At 51.5% G+C, this 13198-nt stretch overlaps 1 protein-coding gene across 1 annotated transcript in view; it reads left to right on the top strand.

The window, feature by feature from the left end:
* SEC23IP (SEC23 interacting protein) overlaps nt 1-13198 on the top strand; it is a 208178-nt gene that overhangs the window by 155823 nt on the left and 39157 nt on the right. The window contains exons 14-17 of the mRNA XM_073684597.1: nt 6771-6926; nt 7009-7111; nt 7202-7387; nt 7468-7627. Coding sequence (XP_073540698.1) covers nt 6771-6926; nt 7009-7111; nt 7202-7387; nt 7468-7627 — 605 coding nt within the window. The remainder of the gene's footprint in view (nt 1-6770; nt 6927-7008; nt 7112-7201; nt 7388-7467; nt 7628-13198) is intronic.

The raw sequence follows: 13198 nt of genomic DNA, 5'->3' as shown, positions 1-13198 counted from the left end.
AGTATCGCAGCACACTCACTGACAATCCTCTGTGGGCTGCTGCTATCAGTAATGCAGAGTATCGCAGCTCACTCACTGACAATCCTCTGTGGGCTGCTGCTATCAGTAATGCAGAATATCTCAGCACTCTCACTGACAATCCTCTGTGGGTTGCTGCTATCGGTAATGCAGAATATCTCAGCACACTCACTGACAATCCTCTGTGGGTTGCTACTATCGGTAATGAAGAATATCTCGGCACACTCACTAACAATCCTCTGTGGGTTGCTGGTATCAGTAATGCAGAGGATCTCGGCACACTCACTGACTATCCTCTGTGGGTTGCTGGTATCAGTAATGCAGAGTATCGCAGCTCACTCACTGACAATCCTCTGTGGGCTGCTGCTATCAGTAATGCAGAATATCTCTGCACACTCACTGACAATCCTCTGTGGGTTGCTGCTATCGGTAATACAGAATATCTCGGCACACTCACTGACAATGCTCTGTGGGTTGCTGGTATCAGTAATGCAGAGGATCTCGGCACACTCACTGACAATCCTCTGTGGGTTGCTACTATCGGTAATGCAGAATATCTCGGCACACTCACTGACAATCCTCTGTGGGTTGCTACTATCGGTAATGCAGAATATCTCGGCACACTCACTGACAATCCTCTGTGGGTTGCTGCTATCGGTAATGCAGAATATCTCGGCACACTCACTGACAATCCTCTGTGGGTTGCTGCTATCGGTAATGCAGAGTATCTCGGCACACTCACTGACAATCCTCTGTGGGTTGCTGCTATCGGTAATGCAGAATATCTCAGCACACTCACTGACAATCCTCTGTGGGCTGCTGCTATCAGTAATGCAGAGTATCGCAGCACACTCACTGACAATCCTCTTTGGGCTGCTGCTATCAGTAATGCAGAGTATCGCAGCTCACTCACTGACAATCCTCTGTGGGCTGCTGCTATCAGTAATGCAGAATATCTCGGCACACTCACTGACAATCCTCTGTGGGTTGCTACTATCGGTAATGCAGAGTATCTCGGCACACTCACTGACAATCCTCTGTGGGTTGCTGCTATCGGTAATGCAGAGTATCTCAGCACACTCACTGACAATCCTCTGTGGGTTGCTGCTATCGGTAATGCAGAATATCTCGGCACACTCACTGACAATCCTCTGCGGGTTGCTGCTATCGGTAATGCAGAGTATCTCAGCACACTCACTGACAATCCTCTGTGGGTTGCTGCTATCGGTAATGCAGAGTATCTGAGCACACTCACTGACAATCCTCTGTGGGTTGCTGCTGTCGGTAATGCAGAGTATCTCGGCACACTCACTGACAATCCTCTGTGGGTTGCTGCTATCGGTAATGCAGAGTATCTCAGCACACTCACTGACAATCCTCTGTGGGTTGCTGCTATCGGTAATGCAGAATATCTCGGCACACTCACTGACAATCCTCTGCGGGTTGCTGCTATCGGTAATGCAGAGTATCTGAGTACACTCACTGACAATCCTCTGTGGGTTGCTGCTATCGGTAATGCAGAGTATCTGAGCACACTCACTGACAATCCTCTGTGGGTTGCTACTATCGGTAATGCAGAATATCTCGGCACACTCACTAACAATCCTCTGTGGGTTGCTGGTATCAGTAATGCAGAGGATCTTGGCACACTCACTGACTATCCTCTGTGGGTTGCTGGTATCAGTAATGCAGAGTATCGCAGCTCACTCACTGACAATCCTCTGGGTTGCTGGTATCAGTAATACAGAATATCTCAGCACACTCACTGACAATCCTCTGTGGGTTGCTGCTATCGGTAATGCAGAATATCTCAGCACACTCACTGACAATCCTCTGTGGGTTGCTGCTATCGGTAATGCAGAATATCTCGGCACACTCACTGACAATCCTCTGTGGGTTGCTGCTATCAGTAATGCAGAATATCTCTGCACACTCACTGACAATCCTCTGTGGGTTGCTGCTATCGGTAATACAGAATATCTCGGCACACTCACTGACAATGCTCTGTGGGTTGCTGGTATCAGTAATGCAGAGGGTCTCAGCACACTCACTGACAATCCTCTGTGGGTTGCTACTATCGGTAATGCAGAATATCTCGGCACACTCACTGACAATCCTCTGTGGGTTGCTACTATCGGTAATGCAGAATATCTCGGCACACTCACTGACAATCCTCTGTGGGTTACTGCTATCGGTAATGCAGAATATCTCGGCACACTCACTGACAATCCTCTGTGGGTTGCTGCTATCGGTAATGCAGAGGATCTCGGCACACTCACTGACAATCCTCTGTGGGTTGCTGCTATCGGTAATGCAGAATATCTCAGCACACTCACTGACAATCCTCTGTGGGCTGCTGCTATCAGTAATGCAGAGTATCGCAGCACACTCACTGACAATCCTCTGGGCTGCTGCTATCAGTAATGCAGAGTATCGCAGCTCACTCACTGACAATCCTCTGTGGGCTGCTGCTATCAGTAATGCAGAATATCTCGGCACACTCACTGACAATCCTCTGTGGGTTGCTACTATCGGTAATGCAGAATATCTCGGCACACTCACTGACAATCCTCTGTGGGTTGCTGCTATCGGTAATGCAGAATATCTCGGCACACTCACTGACAATCCTCTGTGGGTTGCTGCTATCGGTAATGCAGAATATCTCGGCACACTCACTGACAATCCTCTGTGGGTTGCTGCTATCAGTAATGCAGAATATCTCTGCACACTCACTGACAATCCTCTGTGGGTTGCTGCTATCGGTAATACAGAATATCTCGGCACACTCACTGACAATGCTCTGTGGGTTGCTGGTATCAGTAATGCAGAGGGTCTCAGCACACTCACTGACAATCCTCTGTGGGTTGCTACTATCGGTAATGCAGAATATCTCGGCACACTCACTGACAATCCTCTGTGGGTTGCTACTATCGGTAATGCAGAATATCTCGGCACACTCACTGACAATCCTCTGTGGGTTGCTGCTATCGGTAATGCAGAATATCTCGGCACACTCACTGACAATCCTCTGTGGGTTGCTGCTATCGGTAATGCAGAGGATCTCGGCACACTCACTGACAATCCTCTGTGGGTTGCTGCTATCGGTAATGCAGAATATCTCAGCACACTCACTGACAATCCTCTGTGGGCTGCTGCTATCAGTAATGCAGAGTATCGCAGCACACTCACTGACAATCCTCTGTGGGCTGCTGCTATCAGTAATGCAGAGTATCGCAGCTCACTCACTGACAATCCTCTGTGGGCTGCTGCTATCAGTAATGCAGAATATCTCGGCACACTCACTGACAATCCTCTGTGGGTTGCTACTATCGGTAATGCAGAATATCTCGGCACACTCACTGACAATCCTCTGTGGGTTGCTGCTATCGGTAATGCAGAATATCTCGGCACACTCACTGACAATCCTCTGTGGGTTGCTGGTATCAGTAATGCAGAATATCTCGGCACACTCACTGACAATCCTCTGTGGGTTGCTGGTATCAGTAATGCAGAGTATCTGAGCACACTCACTGACAATCCTCTGTGGGTTGCTGCTATCGGTAATGCAGAATATCTCGGCACACTCACTGACAATCCTCTGTGGGTTGCTGCTATCGGTAATGCAGAATATCTTGGCACACTCACTGACAATCCTCTGTGGGCTGCTGCTATCAGTAATGCAGAATATCTCGGCACACTCACTGACAATCCTCTGTGGGTTGCTGGTATCAGTAATGCAGAGTATCTCGGCACACTCACTGACAATCCTGTGTGGGTTGCTGCTATCGGTAATGCAGAATATCTTGGCACACTCACTGACAATCCTCTGTGGGTTGCTGCTGTCGGTAATGCAGAGTATCTCGGCACACTCACTGACAATCCTCTGTGGGTTGCTGCTATCGGTAATGCAGAGTATCTCAGCACACTCACTGACAGTCCTCTGTGGGTTGCTGCTATCGGTAATGCAGAATATCTCGGCACACTCACTGACAATCCTCTGTGGGTTGCTGCTATCGGTAATGCGGAATATCTCAGCACACTCACTGACAATCCTCTGTGGGTTGCTGCTATCGGTAATGCAGAGTATCTCAGCACACTCACTGACAATCCTCTGTGGGTTGCTGCTATCGGTAATGCAGAATATCTTGCCACACTCACTGACAATCCTCTGTGGGTTGCTGCTATCGGTAATGCAGAATATCTTGGCACACTCACTGACAATCCTCTGTGGGTTGCTGCTATCGGTAATGCAGAATATCTTGGCACACTCACTGACAATCCTCTGTGGGTTGCTGCTGTCGGTAATGCAGAGTATCTCGGCACACTCACTGACAATCCTCTGTGGGTTGCTGCTATCGGTAATGCAGAGTATCTCAGCACACTCACTGACAATCCTCTGTGGGTTGCTGCTATCGGTAATGCAGAATATCTCGGCACACTCACTGACAATCCTCTGTGGGTTGCTGCTATCGGTAATGCAGAGTATCTGAGCACACTCACTGACAATCCTCTGTGGGTTGCTGCTATCGGTAATGCAGAGTATCTGAGCACACTCGCTGACAATCCTCTGTGGGTTGCTACTATCGGTAATGCAGAGTATCTCGGCACACTGACTGACAATCCTCTGTGGGTTGCTGGTATCAGTAATGCGGAATATCTCAGCACACTCACTGACAATCCTCTGTGGGTTGCTGCTATCGGTAATGCAGAATATCTTGCCACACTCACTGACAATCCTCTGTGGGTTGCTGCTATCGGTAATGCAGAATATCTTGGCACTCTCACTGACAATCCTCTGTGGGTTGCTGCTATCGGTAATGCAGAATATCTTGGCACACTCACTGACAATCCTCTGTGGGTTGCTGCTGTCGGTAATGCAAAGTATCTCGGCACACTCACTGACAATCCTCTGTGGGTTGCTGCTATCGGTAATGCAGAGTATCTCAGCACACTCACTGACAATCCTCTGTGGGTTGCTGCTATCGGTAATGCAGAATATCTCGGCACACTCACTGACAATCCTCTGCGGGTTGCTGCTATCGGTAATGCAGAGTATCTGAGCACACTCACTGACAATCCTCTGTGGGTTGCTGCTATCGGTAATGCAGAGTATCTGAGCACACTCACTGACAATCCTCTGTGGGTTGCTGCTATCGGTAATGCAGAGTATCTGAGCTAAGTGCTCCGTGATCCATCACATTACCAAACTATGGAAGGTTCAAAGAACATAAGGAAAGCAGTGATCCTGCGCTTTACCAAGGCATCGTCCTTCTTCCTCAGGGAAGGGAGAGGAGGGAGGAGCTCTGCCTCTAGCCCCGCCTCCAGCTCTTCCCTCCTCCCATCTACATAGAATTGTATCTCCTCTCAATGATGGGAAAGTCTTCACTGACTACCGATTTTACCTCAGAATTGAGAATTTTAAGAATTATCAGTTTTGGTTGAGAAATAAGCAGATTACTCTGATGAGAGCTATGACAAAGTGTGAACTATTGATTTAGGAAATAAACATTGAAATGACGGTTATGCTGTGAGGGCCCAGCAGTGCACTGCTGAAGGTAAGATTGGGACGGTTATGCTGTGAGGGCCCAGCATTGCACTGCTGAAGGAAAGATTGGGACGGTTATGCTGTGAGGGCCCAGCATTGCACTGCTGAAGGTAAGATTGGGACGGTTATGCTGTGAGGGCCCAGCATTGCACTGCTGAAGGTAAGATTGGGACGGTTATGCTGTGAGGGCCCAGCATTACACTGCTGAAGGTAAGATTGGGACGGTTATGCTGTGAGGGCCCAGCAGTGCACTGCTGAAGGTAAGATTGGGACGGTTATGCTGTGAGGGCCCAGCATTGCACTGCTGAAGGTAAGATTGGGACGGTTATGCTGTGAGGGCCCAGCATTGCACTGCTGAAGGTAAGATTGGGACGGTTATGCTGTGAGGGCCCAGCAGTGCACTGCTGAAGGTAAGATTGGGACGGTTATGCTGTGAGGGCCCAGCAGTGCACTGCTGAAGGTAAGATTGGGACGGTTATGCTGTGAGGGCCCAGCATTGCACTGCTGAAGGTAAGATTGGGACGGTTATGCTGTGAGGGCCCAGCATTGCACTGCTGAAGGTAAGATTGGGACGGTTATGCTGTGAGGGCCCAGCATTGCACTGCTGAAGGTAAGATTGGGACGGTTATGCTGTGAGGGCCCAGCATTACACTGCTGAAGGTAAGATTGGGACGGTTATGCTGTGAGGGCCCAGCAGTGCACTGCTGAAGGTAAGATTGGGACGGTTATGCTGTGAGGGCCCAGCATTGCACTGCTGAAGGTAAGATTGGGACGGTTATGCTGTGAGGGCCCAGCATTGCACTGCTGAAGGTAAGATTGGGACGGTTATGCTGTGAGGGCCCAGCATTGCACTGCTGAAGGTAAGATTGGGACGGTTATGCTGTGAGGGCCCAGCATTGCACTGCTGAAGGTAAGATTGGGACGGTTATGCTGTGAGGGCCCAGCTTTGCACTGCTGAAGGTAAGATTGGGACGGTTATGCTGTGAGGGCCCAGCTTTGCACTGCTGAAGGTAAGATTGGGACGGTTATGCTGTGAGGGCCCAGCTTTGCACTGCTGAAGGTAAGATTGGGAGAAACGCCCATCTCTTTATTCTCAGGATCAGGTGTTTGAGAGGTTTGACCCTTCTGAGAATAGTGTTCGGTGTGAATATCCCTTTACGAGAAGACTGTGATGACTCTTTTCTTGCTTATTGTCTGTTTTCGGCAGGTTTCTGTGCATTATAACCCTCTGGATTTTGAGCCGGTGAACTTCTTTGCCCTTGGCTCCCCTATTGGCATGTTCCTTACAGTGCGAGGCATAAATAGAATTGATGAGAACTATAGACTGCCGACCTGTAAAGGATTCTTCAACATTTACCACCCAGTATGTTGTTATGAGCGAGGCTCCTTCAGTCCATATCTGTAGGAATGTCCTAAGACATGATGCCATTGGTTTCTCTCTGCAGCTGGATCCTGTTGCCTATAGATTGGAACCAATGATTCTGCCAGACCTGGATCTAAAGCCCCTCTTAGTCCCACATCACAAGGGCAGAAAGCGCTTACACCTTGGTATGTGACTTGTACTCCATGTTTGTAGATAGTTTTCGGCATGAGTTGGCTCTGCGATGGCCATGATGCACATATCTTTCTGTTTGGCAGAGTTGAAGGAAAGCCTGAGCCGCATGGGATCTGACCTCAAGCATGGCTTCATCAGCTCTCTCCGCTCGGCATGGCAGACTCTGAATGAATTTGCCCGCGCTCACACGTCTTCATCTCAGCTCCAGGCAGAGCTGGAAAAAGTCGCTGATCAAATTCAGGAGGAGGAGGATAAACAGGAAGTGGAAGGTAACTGCACGCTGCGTACAAAACCCTAAAAATGCTCCGGGGCACCAAAACTGAACCCCTCCTTGTTACTTAAATTTCAGCTGAAAAGCTAGAGAGCTCTGAGCCCTGGCGAGAAGAGGATCTGTCTGTGAAGATTGGCATGTTGAACGGGGGACGCCGGATTGACTACGTCCTTCAGGAGAAACCTATTGAGAGCTTTAATGAATATTTGTTTGCGCTACAGAGTCACCTCTGCTACTGGTGAGTGTTGGAGTGTGGGGTGTCTACATGAGAGAACTAGAGAGGTCCAAGGAAGAAGTGAATGCAGATCAGCAAAGGTAAAATCTTCTCTTTATTAGGAACCATTAAAAATATATGCAAGAAGTCTAACACATCCCGAGACCGTGAAAGTAACTAACGCGTTTCTGGCACCACCAAACAGCCATAATCATGGTGTATCTAGACAAAATAATTAGTGCTCTCACAGCACAGACACAACAAACAATGTCATTAAATAGTGATCCATGTGGAGTAACATCAAGTGATCTGCAAAGTCTGGAAGAGGAGAAAAAAAAGAAATGAATGATGCATATGAGAATAACATCTCCAGAGTATAAGAATAAAATAACTGATTAATTGTGCTACATGATTTCTCTACAGAGATTAAAAAAAAGGGACTGGAGAATGTAGATTGAGAATCTGCCAAGAGCCTCTATTGTGACAAGTCACTCTCCACCATGAGCCTTTATCGTGACAAGTCGTCCTCCACCACTAGCCTCTATTGTGACAGGTTTTTCTCCACCTCCGCCATGAGCCTCTATCGTGACAAGTCGTTCTCCACTTCCAGCACTAGCCACTGTCAAGACAAGTCGTTTTCCACCATCGCCACGAGTCTCTATCGTGACAAGTAGTAATCTGCCATGAGCCTCTATCGTAACAAGTCGTTCTCTACTTTTGCCACAAGCCTCTATCGTAAGAAGTCGTTCTCTACCTCCACCACTAGCCTCTATTTTGACAAGTCGTTTTCCACCTCCACCATGACACTCTATCATGACAAGTAGTTCTCGACCTCTGCCATGAGCCTCTATCTTGACAAGTCATTCTCCACCTCCTCCACGAGCTTCTATCGTGACTAGTCGTTCTCACCTCCACCACGACCATCTGTCGTGACAGGTCATTCTCCACCCCCGCCACAAGCCTCTATCATGACAAGTCTTTCTCCACTTCCACCATGTGACTCTTCAGTTGCATATTGCCATACTCTAAGACCCTTGGGCACCATCTTAGGCCCCGTTCCACAGTTCCATTTTTTATGTCCGTATGCGGTGAGTTTTTTAAGGACCGCAAATAGGGACATACACGTACCCATTGTATTCAATGGTGGTGCGCACATGTCATGTTTTACGCAAGGACTTCGCGCAACAGGGACAAAATGCGTGCCACACACTGATGACATCGGAGGTGTCCTCAGCGTGACATGTCCCAGCGCCTGGATAAAAGTGGTACAGTTCGCACTGATCCCAGGTACCAGCTGCTGAAGGCTGCTCTCATCATTGTCTCCTGCTCGCACTGAGATCAGCACGACCAGGAGACAATGGTTGGAGTTGTATTCAGCACCTACTGTGTACATCCTGTGTAAAATTAAGAATTAAATAAAATAAATGGCATGGGCTCCCTCGCAATTTTCATAAACAGCAGAGGGAAAGCCACCTGCTGGGGGCTGATATTACTAGCCAAGGAAAGGGGCCATTGACCCTAAGGGGTCAAGAGTCCCGACTGCATGTCTAGTGGTAACAAGACACCTGTCCAGCTTCAAAGCGATACAACCCCCCACCAGCTAGCTAGCTAGCTCCTACATCAAGACCACCTGTGGATCCAAACCATGTGGTCAGCTTTGTTCAGACAGATAGGAATTCCATATCGAGTTATACGTCGTAGCCGCACATCGTGTATATTTTCGATATCCCCAGGATATGGCGAATGTCCGCCAGGGTCTCGACCCATTCTAGCCCCTTGGGATAGGGAGATACGTAGAATAGCTAGCAGGAAACGGATAGTACAGCTGTGATTAGTCTCCACGCGTAGCAGGTGCCCAGCTGCATCCTATGACACCAGAACCGCCTCCATAGGATCGTCCATTAAGGAGTTATGACCTATCTGAAGTTTTGGAGTTCTTATCTGCCAGGGGCAGTCAGGTTTAGCCCAGAGGGCAGCAGGGGTGTTACCCATAGGAGATATAAGCTAGAGTAAAGCCATGTATCTCTCTCTCTGAATGCACGCGAAACTACTTAGAACAGGGGGGCTCATGTCGAGTAACGTGCTGCGAAGGACCTAGGAACCCGCTGGAAGTTCACGCCCACATCAGGCCCAGCATACACATGGTTAACAGACCGGGCTTATATAGAATAAGAACTGGTGACATCTCTACCGGATTGATAAGGTTCTGTTTCACTTGGGCTAGTGAAAGGGGTCTCTCAACCTGTCAGGGGTGTGAGCGAGTGTGGTGCTACGTCATTGACTGAGTGGGCCACCTCTTTTCACTCCCTGTGCCTTCCTGGGCTCGTGAGGACAGGGGGTGTCTGTATGAGTTGGTTTGTCTGTACATCGATTGCAACCAGCGATTATTTTAAGAGCACTATTTTGTTTAGTTACACCATGGACAAGAATGCTTACATGCACCAGAAACGCATTGGTGCTTTTTATATCTGCTTATATCTTAGACTTCTTGTATATATTTTTAACAGTTCCCAATAAATGGAAGGTTTTACCTTTGTTGAGCTGGATACACTTCTTTTGGATCCTTCTCTATTACGCGTAGACAGTGGCGACCTTCTGTAATCCAAAGCTAACTATCAATGATGAGTCTGCAGCTTCTGTGACCTGGGCTGGTCTTGGTATCCCTCTCTGCGGTGGTAGCACAAGTCTCCCCATTCCAGACTCGCTTCGCTGTTTATCTGCTTTATAATCTCCTTGAAGGAATGTGGTTATGTAGTAAATCTGTTGCCACTACACACAGAATAGTGTTGGCTGTGGCTTTTCCTGGATTGTTTGGGTAGATGCTTCACATGCCAGGCATCATCGACCAGGAAGCCCACACAGGGTGGTTTCATCTTGGGGTCATATTTTTGGGACTATAAGATGCACACCAGATTTAGACAGCAGAAAATAGGAAAAACTACCTCATCTCAAAGCAGCATAATGTAGGCAAAGAGACCCTGAATCCAATGCTGTATCACTTAGATAGTTGTGACTTTAGATGTAGCACGAAGCAGAACTGAGAATGCTGCCACTGCCCCCACCACAGCTGACCCCGCCTACACCAGAGCGGAACCCACCCCCCACCACAGCTGTCCCCATGCACACCACAGCTGACCCCGCCCACCCCATCACAGCTAATCCTGCCCCCACCACAGCTGTCCCCGCCCAAACCACAGCTGATCCCACCCCCGCCACACCTGTCCCTGCCCGCACCACAGCTGACCCCGCCCACCCCCATCACAGTTAATCCTGCCCCCACCACAGCTGTCCCCGCCCAAACCACAGCTGATCCCACCCCCACCACACCTGTCCCTGCCCGCACCACAGCTGACCCCGCCCACCCCCATCACAGCTAATCCTGCCCCCACCACAGCTGTCCCCGCCCAAACCACAGCTGATCCCACCCCCACCACACCTGTCCCTGCCCGCACCACAGCTGACCCCGCCCACCCCCATCACAGCTAATCCTGCCCCCACCACAGCTGTCCCCGCCCAAACCACAGCTGATCCCACCTCCACCACACCTGTCCCTGCCCGCACCACATCTGACCCCGCCCACCCCCATCACAGCTAATCCTGTCCTGCCCCACCACAGCTGTCCAAACCACAGCTGATCCCACCCCCGCCACACCTGTCCCTGCCCAAACCACAGCTGATCCCACCCCCACTACACCTGTCCCTGCCCCCACCACAGCTGTCCCCACCCAAACCACAGCTGATCCCACCCCCACCACACCTGTCCCTGCCCGCACCACATCTGACCCCGCCCACCCCATCACAGCTAATCCTGCCCCCACCACAGCTGTCCTCGCCCAAACCACAGCTGATCCCACCCCCACCACACCTGTCCCTGCCCAAACCACAGCTGATCCCACCTACACCAGAGCGGAACCCACCCCCCACCAGAGCTGAAGCCGTCACCACCACAGCTGTCCCCATGCACACCACAGCTGACCCCGCCCACCCCATCACAGCTAATCCTGCCCCCACCACAGCTGTCCCCGCCCAAACCACAGCTGATCCCACCCCCGCCACACCTGTCCCTGCCCGCACCACAGCTGACCCCGCCCACCCCCATCACAGTTAATCCTGCCCCCACCACAGCTGTCCCCGCCCAAACCACAGCTGATCCCACCCCCACCACACCTGTCCCTGCCCGCACCACAGCTGACCCCGCCCACCCCCATCACAGCTAATCCTGCCCCCACCACAGCTGTCCCCGCCCAAACCACAGCTGATCCCACCCCCACCACACCTGTCCCTGCCCGCACCACAGCTGACCCCGCCCACCCCATCACAGCTAATCCTGCCCCCACCACAGCTGTCCCCGCCCAAACCACAGCTGATCCCACCTCCACCACACCTGTCCCTGCCCACACCACATCTGACCCCGCCCACCCCCATCACAGCTAATCCTGTCCTGCCCCACCACAGCTGTCCAAACCACAGCTGATCCCACCCCCGCCACACCTGTCCCTGCCCAAACCACAGCTGATCCCACCCCCACCACACCTGTCCCTGCCCCCACCACAGCTGTCCCCACCCAAACCACAGCTGATCCCACCCCCACCACACCTGTCCCTGCCCGCACCACATCTGACCCCGCCCACCCCCATCACAGCTAATCCTGCCCCCACCACAGCTGTCCTCGCCCAAACCACAGCTGATCCCACCCCCACCACACCTGTCCCTGCCCAAACCACAGCTGATCCCACCCACCCCATCACAGCTAATCCTGCCCCCACCACAGCTGTCCTCGCCCAAACCACAGCTGATCCCACCCCCACCACACCTGTCCCTGCCCAAACCACAGCTGATCCCACCCCCACCACACCTGTCCCTGCCCGCACCACAGCTGACCCCGCCCACCCCATCACAGCTAATCCTGCCCCCACCACAGCTGTCCCCGCCCAAACCACAGCTGATCCCACCCCCACCACACCTGTCCCTGCCCGCACCACATCTGACCCCGCCCACCCCCATCACAGCTAATCCTGCCCCCACCACAGCTGTCCTCGCCCAAACCACAGCTGATCCTGCCCGCACCACAGCTGACCCCGCCCACCCCATCACAGCTAATCCTGCCCCCACCACAGCTGTCCTCGCCCAAACCACAGCTGATCCCACCCCCACCACACCTGTCCCTGCCCAAACCACAGCTGATCCCACCCCCACCACACCTGTCCCTGCCCGCACCACAGCTGACCCCGCCCACCCCCATCACAGCTAATCCTGCCCCCACCACAGCTGTCCCCGCCCAAACCACAGCTGATCCCACCCCCACCACACCTGTCCCTGCCCGCACCACAGCTGACCCCGCCCACCCCATCACAGCTAATCCTGCCCCCACCACAGCTGTCCCCGCCCAAACCACAGGTGATCCCACCCCCACCACACCTGTCCCTGCCCAAACCACAGCTGATCCCACCCCCACCACACCTGTCCCTGCCCGCACCACAGCTGACCCCACCCACACGAGGCTCTGTATGAATATTGACAAACTTTTAAGTTTTATGCCCTTAAATTAGAAAGTTATGTTACATAAAATAGTTAATAAATTACATTTCCCACATG

Source organism: Phyllobates terribilis, unplaced genomic scaffold, assembly GCF_046119375.1.
Source record: "Phyllobates terribilis strain yellow unplaced genomic scaffold, ASM4611937v1 Scaffold_5__5_contigs__length_657084704, whole genome shotgun sequence".
NCBI classification, from domain to species: domain Eukaryota; kingdom Metazoa; phylum Chordata; class Amphibia; order Anura; family Dendrobatidae; genus Phyllobates; species Phyllobates terribilis.
Note: the sequence above shows the minus strand (reverse complement) of the source record. Positions and strands in the feature narration are given on the sequence as shown.